We start from the raw sequence: 16795 nt of genomic DNA, 5'->3' as shown, positions 1-16795 counted from the left end.
CTGCTGCAGTGGCTCAGAGCCATGGGTAAGTGCCTTTTGGCAATCAGGGAACCATCATGTTAGAGGCACCTTCCTAGGCTTGGGGACCACAGTCGAGACAGAAGGGGTCCCAAGTGGCTCCTGCAGAGGCCTCGAACCCTTGCAGCCAAAGCTCCTGGGTCAGTGTATGGGGAGTGCAGGCAGAGAATTGCAGGGGTGCCTGAATCTGAGGTTCCAGATATCGGCTGGGGAAGGAGGGACAGGCCCTAGGGTCTCAGCACCAGCTGGGGGCAGAACCACCAAGGTAAGTTGAGAAAAGACGGGGGACCTGCAGGACCGAGCTCAGCTCGGTGCCAAGTCATCCACTAGGAAGGGCTCTCCAGGGGAAAAACTTGCAGAGACAAAAGCGGGCACCACCACCCTTTCCACCTGCCTTCGTCGACCAGAGTTGTCTTGGGGCCGGCTTCCAGGTGCTGGTGTGCCCTGACTGGGTGGGGGTAGGGGTGTGGCTGTGAGAGGCTAGGGCAGCCTTCTCTTCATCTCCCATCCCGTTAACCTCTGTGCCCTCTCCCAACCCTGCTGTTGCCCTGTCACCTTTCAGGTGCCATTCTCTGCTCCAGCTTAGGGTCCCAGGCACCTTTTCCCCCGTCCTCGCCCTTGCCCCTGCCAGTTCCAAGCCCCTGGGACCTGAACATCACCACACCGCCTAGCCGCTTTGAGCCAGCCTCTCCCCTGATTCCCCCAGGTGAGCTCCTAGCTCCTTCCTCCCTTCTCCACTCACCATGGCCGACCCTCAGGCCGGGGCAGGTGCTCTTGACCCTTTCCTCCCTCCCTGTTCCCAGGCACGGAGGGGCGTTGGCTGTTCTCCACCTGCAGGGCCAGCAGCTGACGCGGGCCCACACAGTGTGGCCGGGACTACACCGGCAGCAGTGTGGTGGTGACAGTGGGGCCGCCGGGCCTCTGAAAGGCGTGCAGTTGTGGTGGGCGCGGGGCGCCGGCCAGTATCTGTAAGTGCGGAGCAGGAATAGACGAGGGTGGTGACCTGCGAATCTGAGGTTCTGTGGTCAGGGGAACCAAGGCTGCGTACGCACCATTTTGCGTCTTGGGGTATTCCGCAGTGACAAGCGGCCAGGGCGGCTTTGTCCCTTCTTCCAGCGGAACCCAGGGAAAGGTGGCAATAGTCGCCACCAAATTAGCCGTACCCAGGAGCCTGTTCCTGCCAAGTGGAGTGTCCCTAACCAGCGGCTGCCACCAAGGGTGGCTTGAGCTTCCCTCCATCTCCATTAAGCCTTGCGAAGTAAGTGTAAAATCTAGGGAATTTCCTGCCGGTCCAGTGGTTAGGACTCTGTGCTTCCACTGCTGGGGGCCCGGGTTCAATCCCAGATCGAGGAACTAAGAAACCACAAGACGCGCGACGCGGCCAAAAAAAAAAAAAAATGTAAAATCTGTTTTTATGGTGTGCACACCTAGTCTCCCCATTCCTTCAAAATCGACTACGTCCTCCAAGTCCTTCAGATAAGAACTTCTGAAGCTGCCTCTGTCAGCAATCTCTGCCCTGGGCGGGCGGCCCGAGGACCGATGGTCAAGGGCCGGGGACTCAGCGCCTGCTTTCCGCAGGATCTCAGCCTATGGAGCCGCAGGCGGCAAAGGTGCCAAGAACCACCTGTCACCGGCGCCTGGAGTCTTCCTCTCCGCCGTTTCCCCCCTTGGTCGCGGGGAGCTGCCTTACATCCTCGTAGGGCAGCAGGGAGAGGACGCCTGTCCGAGGGTAAGCGGAGCCAGTGAGAGGGGGACGGCTCAAGCGCCCCAGGGCGAGGGCTGGGTGGAAGGAGAGGGCGCTCCTGGGGTTAAGACCTCAGCACTGAGAGGGGAGGGTCCCGGACCCCCGCTGATTCCGGCCCCGGGCGCCCGCCAGGGAGCCAGGAGAGCCAGCTCGTTCTGCCTCGGAGAGTCTCCGGCCGCTGAGGAGCACGCGGCGACGGAGGGGATCAGAGGGGTTCCGGGGTCGCGGAGCTGGGCAGGAGTCGGAGCGGATGGGGGTTGCCGCCGCCGTCTTTCGGGTACTTGCTTGCCTCGGCGCGGGCCGCGCCCGCCTCCAGCGCTCAGCGTTGAGGTCGCAAACCTTCCCGCGGGCGCGCACGCACACGAGCTCCTTGGCGTCCCCAGAGCCCTGGGCCTGGCTGGTAGCCCCTTCGCTTACTCCAGTCCCCGGGGCGAGGGCCCTCACCCAGCGCCCGGGTCGTCGTCGCTCGACGGCTAGAGGGCGCACCCCGGAACGCTGCTGCCGCGTAGCTGCGCGCCCGCGAGCTGGAGCCGCTGCTGGTGGCGGCCGGAGGAGGCGGTCGGGCGTACCTGAGGCGGCAGGACCGAGGCCGGACTCAAGCCACCCCCGAAAAACTGCAGAACCCCTCGGCGGCACCGGGAAGCAGCTGGAGAGGCGGGGCGGCGGGTGAGGGCGCGGGCTGCGGCGGGGAGGAGGCCGTGCTCCTCCTCCCCGCGGCCGGCCATCCCGCGGTCTCTCTGCAGGTGGAGGGGACGGCTGGACGTCGCGGGCCCACTCTCTGCCGGCCGGCTGCTCACCGCGGGAGGGGGCGGAGAGTGGCCAGGGCTGCAGGGAGGCCTGGGCTACGCTTGGCTGGGCCTCAGCCGGTGGCTTCAGGGGAGACGGCGGCGGCCACCCGGGTAGGTGAACTTTTGGGGAGGGCACCTGGGCAGCCCCAAGAGTGAAGTGAGGTTAGAGCCTTAGAACAGACCTAGTCCCTCGGGAGATAGTTGAGTTAGGAAAGGTGTGGAGCTACGCTCCAGGTCAGAGTAGGTAGAGTAATAGCTGTTAGAAAAGGAGGTCAGATAAGTTGCAAATCACACGTGCGGATAGGACTCCCTCGATTTTCTTTTACATCCAGGACCTTTGTCATCACAAGTCCCGTCCTCGATCTGCAGCAGTCCCAGGAACTTACAGCTGGCTGAGTTAGCAGGCTGAGCAGGGAGGCAGAAAGGCAGGGATAGTTTAAGTCAGCAGTTCTCAAAGTGTGGTCCCTGAGCCAGTAGCATCAGCACCACCTAAGAAGTTGTTAGAAATGCAAATTCTCAGCCCCCTTCAACCTACTGAATCAGAGACTTTAGGGGAGGGTCCCACTATCTGTGTTTTAGTCAGTCCTCTAGGTGATTCTAATACACTCCAGAGTTTGGAAACCACTGCTATAAAGAAACAGAGCCTTTGTGTCTGTCTGGGCTGTACTGTTCATAAGTACTTTATACGCATCGTCTCCATTATCACAGAAGTGGAATATGTGGGTTGGGCCTCTTCCATTTGATAGCTGAGGACATGAGATTAGAGAGGTTCAGGCAGACAAGGAGCCATCCCAGCCATCGTGAACCAGGCCTTCAGATTCCAGCTGATTACTCCTTTCCCACTTCTCTGACCCCTCAGCTCCCACATGCAAGCTGGCAGCACCTGTACTGTAATGTGAGTGTAGAGAAGGCCACACTGGGGTTTCCACTGGGAGACTCCAGCTTCCCCACTGTTCATAAGCCAGCTTCCCAGCTGTGAGGCAGCTGTGTGCCCCTTAATCCCCCATTTTGTAGCCAAACCCTCTCTTTCAATTTCCAGGGGGGCGATGCCTCAGAGACTGACATCCTCTGGGCTGATGGGGAAGATGGGGTATCCTTCATACACCCCAACAGAGAGCTCTACTTGCAGCCTCTGCCAGGTGTTGGCCCCTATCCCCCACCTTTCAGCTAGCCTAGCCCTTTTCCTCAGTCCCTCCCATCTGAGCCACCAACTCTGCACTGTGAACTACCTGTCCTTGCACACCACAGGAATACTTGGGAACTGGGCTGTCAGTTGTAATGCCAGTATGAGGCATTCTGGTCTGCTTGTCAAATATCTCTTGCTATGAATTCTCTTCAACTACCTGCAAGCTCACGGATCCCAGAAGAGGAAGCATACAGGCTTGACAGAAGTCCCCCAAGCTCTCCCACCCACCCTAGATGCCTGGCACTGCTCCTTGTTCCAAAGTCCAGGGCTAAAATTAACCATGAGGCTGGAAAAAGTACGTATGCCCCCCATGCTCACCCTGCAATATGAGTTCTTTTACTTATAGTCATGGAGAGGTGGAGATTCGATTATACCTCAATCGTGGTCACTGCCTTTGAAAATCTGCCAGTGGCAGGCAGAGCTCCAGTTGGCCAGATGCATGTGCCCAGATGGCATGGAGCTGGCTGCAGATAACATCACCTGCATGGGTATGTCCTGCCTGTGTCCGAGGTCTGGACTCCTGGGGCCATGGGCTGGGGGGAGCAGTAGGGCACGGGAAGGATGCCTGCTGTGTGCCAGGTACCATGTTGGGTGTTGGGCAGGGGATTGGAGGTGCATCTTTGCCTTCAAGGAGCACATAGTCTAGTGGTCTAGTGTGTGAGGGGAGATATCTATCACCATCTCTAGATATACATCTACATTTATATCTAGATATATCTCATAGTGACAATTGCCATGGGAGGTGTAAAGTATTTTAGGGGTTCTCAGGAGGGAGAGGTTGCATTCATTTAGGATAAGTGGGGAAAGCATCATGGAAAGTTAACACTTGAGCTGAGTCTTGAGGCATGGGTAAAACTTGGGGTAGAGGGACAGAGAGGCATTTCCCACTGGAGATGTGTCTTTCTCTCTAGACCTGCCCACCCCTTAGACCCTTTGATTCTGATGGTGGCTGTGATGTTGATCTTGACACTGAGACTCCCTATGGTGTGTGGGGTCCTGATTCTGGGTACGGAGCATCCAGCAAGCATGGCTGATTTCTCCACTGAACTGATGGGCTTCTGTGGGGTCCCAGGGGCAGACATGGCTGATTTCAAGACCTCTACTTCCAGCAGAGCTGTGGTGGACTCCTCTGGGGTTCTAAGAGTAGAAGTAGCTGGGGAGGCCTGAGGACAACATTTATCTTAATGGGCATCTGGAGAGGTGTCCTGGGAAGGGGGCAAGTCAGGGCAGGCCTGATGGCCAGCCAGGTAGAGAGTGTGCTGTTTTTCCTCCCACCCTCAGTGAACCATAAGAAGTGGCAGGGCCTGTGGTGGATGAGGCTGCCAGGCCCTGAGCTCCAGCTGAGCAAGCTCACCTCCACCATCAGGACAACCCCCAACCCCTACTACTTCCAGGTGGGGCTTGGCCCAGTCCTGGCCTCTGCCCCCAGGGCTTACGGAGGTTTCCCAGTAAATGTCATTCTGCTCAGCTGCGTCCTCCCCCTCCTTCTGAGAACCTGTGCACTCTGAATCCCCACCCTCCATCCTGCTCCCTGTTGTGGTGAATTATGGATCCCAGAGAACGTCTCGTCCAAACCCCTTGTGTAGAGAAGATGAAGGTCAGAGAAGCTCCTAAAGGGAAAGTAACCTGTCCAAAGTCAGCTGTCATCCCCAGTTCTGGGATGGTAGGGACCTTAGGATATGATTCCTTTGGAGCAAGGGTTGCTTCCACCCCAGGGTGTATGCAAGGACCTAAGGGAAGCCTTAGCACAGATCCCACCCCACCCCCTTAGCCCACACCTGCCCTCTCTTCTGCCCTGGCTCTGGTCTAGTCACCGTCGCCCTTGCAGGGTTTGTACTTGGGGACATGCCGTGATGCGGAGAGCTCAGACCCTCAGAGAGGGCCAGCTGGGCGTATGGAGGGCAATCAGGGGGACAAGGGGGACCCTCGAGGACCCTCCCCAGACCCAGTCACCCACTCACTTCCAACCTGTCTTCCTGCAGAGCCCTGGGCCATGGTGCCTTTGGAGAGGTCTATGAGGGACTGGTGATTGGCCTTCCTGGGGACCCCAGCCCCCTGCAGGTGACTATCAAGGTGGGAGGGGGTGGGGCTTCCAGCTGACAGTAGGAAAGAAGGGTCCAGGGAGGAAAGAACAATAGCTGGAGCTAGGGTCAACCTGACTTCCTGAAGTGTCCAGGGCGCTCAGGAGCTCTGCCCTCTTCCTCCCGAGACTCTGCCAGAACTCTGCTCTCAATAGGACCAGCTGGATTTCCTCATGGAGACACTATCATCAGGTACACCTGGGGCCAGGGGCAGGCGTGGAACATGGGAGGAAGGCACCCAGAACTGCCTGCACAAATAGCCTCTCTTCACCCTGGGGCTGAGAGGTAGCAATTCTAGAGACACAGAGGTTCACTCCAGTCTGTGGAGCCTAGGGCATGGTTTCTCTCCCTGCTGGTGATGGGATGTGTGCACCACTGGCTCAACAAGGTCAGCCATCAGAACACTGCGCTGCGTGGGGCTTAGCATCCAGGCTGCCCCTGGCCTAATTCTGCTGGAGTTGATGTCCGGAGGGGACATGAAGAGTTTCCTGAGGCATAGGTGGCCACAGCTGATGAGACCCTTCTCCCAGCCCTCCAGGCCCCTCTGAAGACCCTGTTCATGTGTCCCCAAACCTGCATGGTCTGATGCGCCTTCTGCCTGACCCAGGGCCAGCCATCACCTTTGGCCATGCAAGACCTTCTCCAGCTGGCTTGGGACATAGGCCAGGGTTGCCACTACCTGGAGGAAAATCACTTCATCCACAGGTTGGAAGTGATCCTGGCTCTGGGGACCCCGAGCCCAACTCCTTCCCCAAGGAATAGCCCTTCCACATAACTTTTAAGGAAAAGATCAAGGCTGGACTTTCTCAGTTCTGGCAGTGAATTTTTTACCTGACTCTGCAGGGACATTGCTGCCAGGAACTGCCTGCCGAGCTGCACCAGACCCAGCCAAATGGCCAAGACTGGGGACTTCGGGATGGCAAGCACTGTCTACAGGTGTAGGACCTGGGGATGTGGAGAAGGCTGATGCTCCAAGGGAGTTTACCAGCACCTTTGGGCCATTTAAACAATTCATCACTCCTCTCCTCCCTCATGTAGGGCCAGTTATTAAGGCAAGGGGAGCCAAGTTCTGCTGCCTGTCAAGTAGATGCCTCCAGAGGCCTTCCTGGAGGGCATCTTCACATCCAAGACAGACTCCTGTTGATAACACGCCCTCCCCTGCCTTGGGCCACCTCATGTGAGGGAAAGGGAAGCTGTGCCTGATGGGCTTCACTTAGTTCCTCCCACTTGTGATGCAGGTCTTTTGGAGTGCTGCTCTGGAAGATCTCACTGGACTACATGCCCTACCCTTAGCCCACCGATCAGGAGGTGCTGGACTTTGTCATCTGAGGGGGATGGATGGACCCTCTCAGGGTCTGTCCAAGGCCTGTGTGAGTATGGAGTGCTGCCTCAGGAGGGAGGTCTTTCACAGCCATGGGTTGGCATGAACGCCTGCCTCTCCCCAGGTACCATATCATGACCCAGTGCTGGCAGCATCAGCTTGAACTTCACCCTAGTTTTGCCAGCATCTTGGAGGTCTTCAATAGCGCACTCAGGTGTGCCCCCTGACCTGTGCCGACCACCCTGGACTTGGGGGTCAGGAGGGAAGCCATAAAACAACACTGTGGCCCCCTGCTCCCCTACCCTCCCATTACAGAACCCTGATGTGCTGAATTCACCCCTTCCGGTGGAACTGGGACCCATCCTGGAGGAGGAAGGGGCTGGGGAGCCTATCTATCTTTGGGGGGCCTAAGATGTCCACAGACCCAAGAACCAAGTCCGGGGAGCTTGAAGAGCTGGGGAGGGAGCCTCCTTGGCCCCTGGCCTCAAGCCCTCCAAATCCAGGGGTCTCCAACCTCAGAACCTTTGGAATCCCACCTATGGTTCCTGGGTCCCAAAGGGCCCTGAGGGTGAGGACTCTGGCACTGAGGGTAGCAGTTCCTCCCTGCACTCCTCCCCAGGCTTCTAGGTGGCTTATGTTCCAAGTAGCCTCTGTCCCCCACAGTCCGTGCTGTATGTCTGGGCCTGTCTTAGGGCTGGCCTGGCACCATGGACCCTCCATCCTGGAAACCAGTCTCAGGCCTCCTGGGCAAGAGTCTGGCCACTCCCAGCCTTTGATATTTGGGACCAGAGGATACTCCCCCAACTCCCAGGTGTAGGTGGGGAATTGAAATTGCCTCCTGCAGGAAGCCTTCTCCAGATTGCCTTTACCCCGCTAGCGTCCTCCATCTGGGCAGCCCCCAACACTACAGATACCTCTAATAAAGAGCTCTTCTCATATCCTCCAGTGATCTGAATGGATGTGAGGGATGCCAGGGAACTGAGAAAGAAGGGACCAGAGGAGGGCGGGGATGAGGCCTGAGTCAAAGCTGGTGTCTTTGAGTTTTATTGGGAAAGGGAGTCCATTGTAGTGTGGGAGGTCAGACCAATAGATCTAGTACCTGTGAAATAAAGTTCATTATCTGGCTTCTCTGGAGAGGTATGGAGCCCCCTCAGAAGAGCTGGGCTGAAGAAGAAGCCACTCATCCCACTTCTACTCCTCCCTCGCCCGGTCAATTAGTGTCATCGGCTCTGGGAACACTGGGGCTTTTATGGGGGCCAGGCCCTGCGCGTGCAGTGTGTCCCGTAGTGGTCGGCACCTGGCCCTATAGGACCGTATGAACCGCCCCGCACCGCGGGGTTTCAGTCTCTGCCTGCATGCATGGCGGGGATGCAGGCGCAGGTCCTTCTGTCAGACCCTCCGGTCCGCGGAGACAGGGGCCCAGCCTCATCTCTCAGCCAGGCTGGCAAGGATGCCAATGAGATTGTCCAGCCCCAGCAAGTAGCCGTCCTCTCGGTTGCCCTCCTCCCAGGGCCGCCGGTGGTCCAGGGTCTGGCCGTCGGGGAGGGGCGTGGTCTTGCCGAAGTCGATGAGCCATACGCCGGCGCGGTGGCAGTGATCATGCACGAAGAGGAGCGAGCTGCCGATCACCTGCCGAGTCCCACACCGTCAGGCTACAGCTCTAATCCGGAGAAGCCCTCCACCCTATTCCCTCACAGACCACAGACACGGTACCTGAGCCCACCCCTCTTACCTCGTGCTTCCTAAAGAACTCAGAGACCTCCAGTGTGTCCCGGATCTGCTGCAGACGGTTCAGATACCTCCTCTGGAGAGGGTAGAGTAGGAGAGGAGAACAAATTAACTAAATACCAGTGGAACCTCTGCGAATATGAGGAGCGCCATGATGCATGCTTGGCTTGGCAAATACCGTGGTGAGGAAGGCACAGGCCCCCACGTGGCGCGCAGCCCAGAAGGGAAGGAATGTAAAGCAATTACAACACAATGCGATAAATGCTATGATGGGGGTCACATAGGGTAGGGTGCTACATAAATTGACCTGACCTGGGGACACCCCTAGGTATCAGGCTCCCCAACACCTCAGGGTTCTGGGATCCCGCGCTCACCAGCACTTCGGCATCCCCTTGCACAAACTCCTGGAAGACGCGAATCACCTGCTCCCGGCTTCGCGTGGTCTTGAAGTCTGTGCTGCAGGAGCCGTCGGCTTTCTGTAAGAGGTGGCCAGAAATTGTCAGGGGCCCCGTGCCCGCCCGAGAGGAGAGGATCAGGCCAGAGCAGCGGTACCTCCCGGGACGTTGAATGCCAGGGACAGCGAGACTGCCGCCAGAGGTTGCCTTTTCCGGGGACTGTTGGGGTGGGAGGTCAACATGGAGGACAGACACCGCAGAGTGGGGCCGGGGGGTGGTGGGGTGGGGGAAGGGCAAAGCGAAAGGGAGGTGCAAAGCGAAGCGGGCGTGGCTCACCTTAATGCCCTCGATGCGGAAGCCGAGCGTGGTACTGGAGCTGATGCCTTCTCGCCACTGCATGTAGCGCGGCTTAGTGACCGCGCGCTGCGCGTGCTCCTCCTCGGTGGGTGCCGCAGGGTCTACGGCCAGCATCTTCTTGTACATGTCCTTCCGCAGCTTGGGCCGCTCGCGGGCTTTGGTCAGCTCCTCTTCCAGGTAAGTCCTACGGAGGCGCAGGCAGCGGCGGGGCTTGAGCGGGCGCACACCCGGACCCTGTAAAGCACGGCCTTGGGCACGCGTAGAGCGCTCGTCCCCGCCCCGGGCCCTTTACAGGTTCCCACCTGCCCGGTAGGGCACGCGTACCTGACGCCCATCTTGCAGTCAAGTACGCAGGGCCCATCGAAGCCGTCGAGCAGGTCCTGCAACTGCAGGTAGCTCTCGCCATCGCGCTCCACCACACCGTGGAAGGCGGGCACGCAGCCGCGCAGCGCGTCCGCCATGAGCCGTGCCAGGCAGTAGCGCTCGGGCTCTGAGCTACGCTTCAGAATCAGCCCGCTGGTGCCCGCCGCCTTGAAACTCCCTGCGGGCAGGCGCTAGTTAGTGCTGCCTAGTGCCTTCCTCCCCGCCTCCACCCACCTCCCCCGCGCCTGCCCCGTGCTCACCCGTGTGCCCCGCCAGCTGCACCCAGGAGTAGCGCTTCTTGAAAGGGCTCATGACGGGCAGATTCACCATGGTCCGGATCTTCTGCCAGTGGCTTTTCTGAAAGCGACACGGTCCCGGTCTGTAAGTTAGCGTCTGCATAAGCCCTCTTTCCTCTGGAACATGGTGTCGCCCCGCCCAACCTTACAATAAGCAGCTAGGGCCTGATGAGTCAATCATTCATTCGCTCAGGGAAAGTTTATTGTGAGCCCGTGTGGCGGACCCTGAGACAAGCACATGGAGGCGACAGACATCCAGCTCTTCAGTGTGCTGAAAAGAGCCCTGGGCTCAGCGTCAGAAAGCTCACGTTTGCACCCCAGTTCTGCTGCTCCAAAGCTGCATGGACAGGTTACTAAACTGCTCTGTCGAGGTTTTAGGACTTTTGTGAGCATGAGAATCACATGATGGTCACTCTTGTTTAAAAAATGCAGATTTTCAGGTCTACCACACGGAAATTCTGAGCAGTCTGGGGTGGGACCAAAAATTTGCATTTCTACCAATGCCTCCGGATATTCTGGGGCCTGAGAAGCCTCTGAGCTCAGTTTCTTCATCTGTAAAATGGGAAAATAACCACTCTCGCTGGGTTGTTGTGAGTAGTAAATGAGGCTTGAGTGTGACAGATGCCCCCACCCCCAACCCATTCCTTGGCATGAAGCAGTAGCTGGACAAATCTGGATTATTGTTTCATTTACTTGGGACCATTGGTTCCTCTCATTTAAGGAGAAAGACAAACATGGAAACAAACCATTACATAGGCCCAGGGCAGGGAGGCCAGCCTGGTAGGGCTTGGAGAAAGAGTGGCTTGGGGCTCCCCAAGGCCCTCTTGCTATCCCTGGATGCATCTCACTCCTAGCCAGTTGACAAGGCCCAGGGCACCCTTAGTCCTGATCTGGAGCCAGAAACCTGGGCTTTGAAAATGGGATAAAGAGCTGAGGGTCTGTCATCTTAGATGAAATTGGGAGGGAAATGTAGATTTTGGTGTACCTTTTGCCTCTTGACCATTGTGTCTAGCCTTCACCCAGTCCTGAGAGTATCTCATACTCTGGACCTTTCCTCTTCCCACCCCAAACTCATCAGTCCTGTGTCTACCCACTGAAGTGCAGAGGTTTGCTCATCCAAACAGTGTGTCTGCTGCCTCCTCCCAGGGTGCCTGCCTTTTAGAGGAGTTACACATGTGTGCCTCCACAAGGGTGGAACCCAGGAATCCAGCTTCCCTGACCAGAGGGTGTTCTAACAGGGAGAGGGAGAACTGGCATGCTGGCCTAAGCAGGGGAGGCTGATGACCATAAAACCCCTTTCCATGGGGAGGAGATGGAAGTTAGTGACAGAGCACTGGATGGGGAGTCTGGAGTTGGTTCCAGTCCTGGCTCTGTCACTTTCTAGCTGAGTGAACCCAAGAGAGAGTTTCATCTGTGTGAGCCTGTTTCCTCTGGACCTAGCTGTTGCCATAACACGAGCCACCATTTACTGACCGCCTACTGCATGCCAGGCACTTCTCATCTCCATCAGACAGCGTTGCTCCTGTTTTCCTACTGAAGTCCCTACATGGCACACTAGGGTGTGATCACTTGTCCAATCCCCAGGGATCTGGGGGTGTAGCCAGAAGCAGCCCACTAGAAGCATGACATCTCTTTCAAAACTCCCTTTTTTACTCTTTAATACATACAAGGTTTGCATTATGCTGCATAATAAATCCAAGTTTTATTATAAAACTCTCCCACCTCCGAATCCTCAAATAAAATTCCAGGAAGATGTATGTGCTGTGTGTATTGAGTGGCACCATCCGATACCCTCTTCCCCCACACTCAGTTTGAGATTCATTATGCTGCTGCACATGCACAGCAAGTGCATGAGGTGGTAATTATTGCCGTTTTACAGAAGGCAATCAAAGTTCAGAGAGTTAACATCCCCTCCATCCCTGCTCCCAGCCCCCAGTCTCTGCCTTAAGCTCCAGTTCAACCCCCTCCTCATGCATCAATTGCCCCAGCAGGTTCCAAAATCCATGCTACCACCCAGACTCCCTTTAGGGGTCAAAGGGGACCCTGCAGGAGAAAGAGTTTTGTACAAGAGGCAGGAATTTGCAGCCACAAGGTGGTATGTTTTAATCACTGAGGAAACACTGAGATCTGTCTGCGGACCCCTCTCTGTTGGCTGGACACTTTTGCTTCATCCAAAGGGACGGGTTTAATGGTTGGGCTTCGGGCAGCTTTAGGGACTTACTGGCAGAATTTGGGACCAGAATGGACTTCATCAGAGGGTACATCTAGTTCTGTAGCCACCACAGTAGAAGACGGAACCAGCCTTGGGTTAGGTGAGATGGGAGAACGGCATCATCCTTTCTTCTGGGATCATGTGGGAGCAGTGAGTGAGGCTGGAAGGTGGAAGGTGTGCCTGGTAGAAGAGGATTTAGTAGCTGCAGTCCTGGGCTACTGACACTTGATTGATGTGTGATAACATAGCATTGACTTGCTCCCAAGCTGAGGTAACATGGGGTCATCTCTCCACTCTCCCCACCCCAGTTTTGTGAGGATCATTATCAGCCAAGAGCAGCAGAGACTAAGGCTGGTTCCAGCCATGTGGGTTACAAAGGGCTTTCACACCCGTAATGCCATCTCAGCCCTCTCAGCCACCTCTTGAGGTTGGTTGGTAATGACAGGATTTAGTTCTTCTGCCAGTAATGCATATGGTCAAACATGGAAGGAGTTGATGCAAGTATCATGGAACTCTGTCGTCTTCCATCTTAGGGAGCTACCTCCCCCAGGGAACATAATGCATATAAAGATGCACGTATCCAAAAAGGTTCTTGGAGAATCGTTCTTTGGTGGGTGGGCGGGGATTTGGGCACACGAACAACAGCAGGGAATATATTTTTGAGCAGGTAAGGCTTTTATTGTATGAATATCAGAAAGCAGATTTATTATGTTACAGAGTGAAATCTAGCTGAAAAGAGGGCTAAAACTCCATCCTCTTGGCACAGTCTATTCCACCACAGAAGTCTGGGAAAGCCACTCACAGCAAGAGGCTACCCAGACATCTTGGGACAAAAAGCTCAGGAGAGCTGACCATGTGAAAGAGTCTTTGATGAAGTCACAGGAGGACCCTCTGATAATTCCTCTCTCATGGAGCTGGACAGGGAGCATCTCTCTCTGGGCAGGGCTTAGCTGGATACTAGCCTCAGACCCTCCTTTGTCTGAGCTCTATTTGGAAGCCCTGAGGACTCCTCCTTCTCATATCACACCAGATATTCAGTGTATCTTCTGCCAGAACAGATCCTTTGCTTCATCTTTGGTATTCATCCCCATCCTTCCTGACTTCTACTCCCTACCTCCAGCCATCCAGACTCTGGCTAAAGCTCTCTACCACCCAACCCCCTTGCCATGTTCCCAATACTCTATCACATAAGCACTCCTGGTGGCGGTGGTGATGAGAACAATCCGTTTAAATTTATAAGATGATTTGCACTAAGGTATAAGTGACCCACGACTTCACCCTCCCAGGGGTATTTGCTTTTTAAAAAGGAAGCCTGTTAACCTAAATTCTGCTCTATAATTAGTGATAAGTGAAGTGTGGGAGTTCTGGGTCCAGGACAGGATCGAATCCAGGTCTCCTTACCCATCCTGGAGCACTGAGAGAAGAGAACCAAACGAACAAGAGTCAAACACCCTCTCTTCTACTAGAGCAACACCCCAAAATTGTTTTAAGAGGCAGACAAGGCCTAAGAATACAGTCATGCCAGCCACCCTTGGGGATAGGGCCCCAACTCCTCTCCTGGCCTGTATGGTTTTCCCTGCCCATGACTCTTCCCTCTACCGTAGGAAAGGACCCAGGAGGGAGGCAGGCTGCCCAGTCCCAACTACCTTGCGGGGAGCCCAGCTCCAGGCTCTGGGAAGACTGTGCGTGGCTCCTAGGAAGAGAAGTGAAGGATGTACAAGCCGGGCAGAGGCTACCCTCTCTTCCCGTTGTCCACCCAGGCCTGAGTTGTAAGGGGCTGGCGAGCTGGGAGCTGCCGAGCACTGCCTCAGCACCCTTCTCCCAGGTGCATCCTTCACGGTCAGCCAGCCGATGGGCTCTGCTTCCTACCCGGGGAAGCCCTAAAGGCAGCCTGGGCGGGCGCACTGTGCCGCTCCCGGCCTGGCCGCGAGGCAAAGTCCGAGCCCGGCCCTCCACGCAGACGCAGGCGGCCTCTGTCAACAGCCCCTGGCTTATCTGCCGCTGCCTCGGCTGTTTGCCTTCGGGGAGGCCCCGGCGTGCTGGGGGTTGGGAAGGCCTGGGACTCGCCGCCTTGGAGCTGGAAGGGCCCTCAACGGCCATCTGCTCCAGCTCCTGCCGCGCCGGGTGACAGCGAGGCCCAGAGTGGGAGAGGCCGGCCGAAGACGCCCAGGCATAGCTGCGACTGGTCCCCGGAGTCTTGACCCAGGCTGGCCTGTCTACGTTGTGCACGGTCCTGGGCCGCGGGACCTCCTCCGCCTTTGCGAGGAAGAGCGAAGCTGGGGGCTTCCCTCGTGGCTCCCTTCCTCCAGCGCCCGCCTCTCAGCTGTCAGAGATTTGAGCGGGGGAGCGGTGGGCCCACAGCTACTGCTCCGGGTTTTCAGAGGTGGGGAGGGAGGAGTCCTCTCACTGCCCCACATCACCGCCTTAGAAACCACTGGGCGGCACCCGCCTCCTTTCAGGCGCCAGGGTTGCACCAGGAATGATCGGGGATCAGGCGTACCCTTACGCCGGGGGAGGAGAGAGGGACTCCCCGCACCCTACACCTGGTGGCGGAGTGTGTTCCTGCTCTATGAGAATTTTCCCTTCTTCCTCTTGTGTCACAAACCACGCCGCCCTCTGGGTAATGTAAGTCTCAGGGGTAACTGAGTCACGGAGCCACGCCAAGTCATTACAGTGACTCCCGCGCCTCTTCCAATCCGAGCGCGGGGGGAGCCCAGGTTCAGCAGGCCCCGGCAACCCCGGCGCGCGTCAGCCGCTCTCACCGCCCTTCTGGGCAGGCCCCGAGCCACCAGAGCCTGCGGGGCGCCCTTCGCCTCTCCCTCCACTCCAGGGACACTTGCATAACGTGGATCTAGAGCAACTCCTTCGCGTTGACCGCGGATAGTTATTTGAAGTATTTGGCCTTGGTTAAAACCAGGGGGACAAGAAGGCTATCCTGGGCGCGGCACAAGCGGGAGGGGCAGGCACCGGGAATGACTTCACCGCACCCTAGCCTGGGTTATCCGAGGGTCAAACCTGGCCCCGGAACATCCAGGTTACCAGAGGCGGAGATCAGCAGGCTGGTTCCACCCTTTCGGCCTCAGTTTACCTTCTCCCGGGCCAGAATTAGGAGAAGTAAAGCGGAGGAGGGCCGCGTTCCGCCCCCTGCCAGAGCTCCCAGTCCCGCGCCCCTCCCTTCCCTGCGTCCACGCCTGGTGCGGGCGCCGGGAGCAGACGGCGGCGGCTAGCGAGCAGAGCCTGGAGCGCGGCTCCACTCCCACTCAGGAGAGGGAAACCGTGGCAACGGCGGGGGTGGGGCCGCGGCGCGGGAGAGGGGGAGGCAGAGAGGGAGACTCGTTGACCCCACTCTCCGAGAGTTCGTGGGGCAACGCTAAGCCCCTCCGATCCCTCCAACCATCTCTCAGCCAGCAAGTCACGCTCCCCCCCCCGCCCCCTCCCCGCTCCCCGTGGCCGGTCGCAGACTCCTCCTTACTCTCTTAGACGCCCCAGGGCCCGGGCCGCGACTCGCCTGTGGAACCGGGGTGACCACTGTAAAGGTGAGGGGTCGGCCCGGCGCCTCCCTTAGAACCAAATGCCCTCCTAAAGAGTGAGAATCGGACGCGCCGGGGAGGGAGCTTAGGGCAGGAGTCGGTCCGCAGAGAGCTCAAAGCAGGTCCCCGCGCGCAGCCCCCGCGCCCCGCGCTGGCCCCGCCCCCGCGGCCAGTACCTGACCCACGTCCTCGCTCGTTTCCAGCTGCACGTTGCCGCGGCTCCGGCTCTCGCTGTCGCTCAGAAGATCGTCCTCCGAGTCCTCGGGCAGCGACGAGGAGCCAGTGGAGGAGAGCGACGAGGTGGAGAGGCGGCGCGGCTGCTGCAGGTGCGACGAGCCCACGGCCGGGAGCCAGCCACCCTCCGGCTTGGGCGGCCCGGGGCTGGTCGGGGTCACGTCCGGCTCCTCGGCCGTCACAGTCAGCTGCGGGATCACCGGGGCAGGGGGAGCCCGCGGAAGCCCGTTGGGGATCTGTCCCCCCCGCCGCTTGGCCCCGCGGGCCCGGGGCTCCCCTGCGGCGGCGGCGGCAGCGACCGCGGCGCAGCGCGCCTCGAAAAGCAGGCGCAGTTCCCCGACACTCCGGCGCGGGGCCCGCTCCAGCCCGGGGCTGCAGGGCCCCGCGCCTCCCGGTCGCGCCATGCCCGTCGGGCCCCCGGGCAGGGTCATTTCCCAGCAACAGAGCCGCCGGGGAGCCCACCAGCCCGCGGCGCGGCGGGTACTGGAGCCGCTCGGCGCCCCAGGCTTGAGACTGCCCCGAGGCGGAGCCTGCGCGGCCGC

The 16795-nt window shown here is 58.2% G+C and overlaps 1 protein-coding gene and 2 pseudogenes across 3 annotated transcripts; 2 read left to right on the top strand and 1 right to left on the bottom strand.

The window, feature by feature from the left end:
• The first annotated feature begins 534 nt into the window (after positions 1–534).
• Positions 535–8078, top strand: LOC309625864 (leukocyte tyrosine kinase receptor-like; annotated as a pseudogene). The gene is made up of 4 exons (XR_014249432.1): positions 535–724; positions 822–986; positions 1597–1747; positions 1895–8078. The product of XR_014249432.1 is annotated as a leukocyte tyrosine kinase receptor-like (transcript).
• Positions 4191–8078, top strand: LOC309625862 (leukocyte tyrosine kinase receptor-like; annotated as a pseudogene). The gene is made up of 6 exons: positions 4191–4224; positions 5018–5130; positions 6425–6522; positions 7056–7187; positions 7263–7352; positions 7454–8078. The product of its transcript is annotated as a leukocyte tyrosine kinase receptor-like (transcript).
• Positions 8079–8166: 88 nt separating this feature from the next.
• Positions 8167–16795, bottom strand: ITPKA (inositol-trisphosphate 3-kinase A). Its single transcript, XM_082387808.1, has 7 exons — positions 16196–16795; positions 10242–10338; positions 9943–10159; positions 9598–9802; positions 9241–9342; positions 8871–8942; positions 8167–8767 (listed from the first exon to the last, which is right to left on the bottom strand). Exons 1-7 carry the CDS (start codon positions 16682–16684, stop codon positions 8564–8566), a joined length of 1386 nt encoding a protein of 461 aa, XP_082243934.1. The 5' UTR covers positions 16685–16795; the 3' UTR covers positions 8167–8563.

Source organism: Balaenoptera borealis, assembly GCF_965194805.1.
Source record: "Balaenoptera borealis genome assembly, chromosome: 3".
Classification (NCBI taxonomy): Eukaryota; Metazoa; Chordata; class Mammalia; order Artiodactyla; family Balaenopteridae; genus Balaenoptera; species Balaenoptera borealis.
This window is presented reverse-complemented; position numbering and strand designations above follow the sequence as displayed.

Coding starts and splice junctions, on each gene's coding strand:
- ITPKA (XM_082387808.1), bottom strand. CDS start 16,684: ATGACCCTGCCCGGGGGCCCGACGGGCATGGCGCGACCGGGAGGCGCG. Junction 9,803..9,942: donor GACTGCAAGATGGGCGTCAG/GTACGCGTGCCC, acceptor GCGCCTCCGTAG/GACTTACCTGGAAGAGGAGC. Junction 8,768..8,870: donor AGTTCTTTAGGAAGCACGAG/GTAAGAGGGGTG, acceptor GGGACTCGGCAG/GTGATCGGCAGCTCGCTCCT.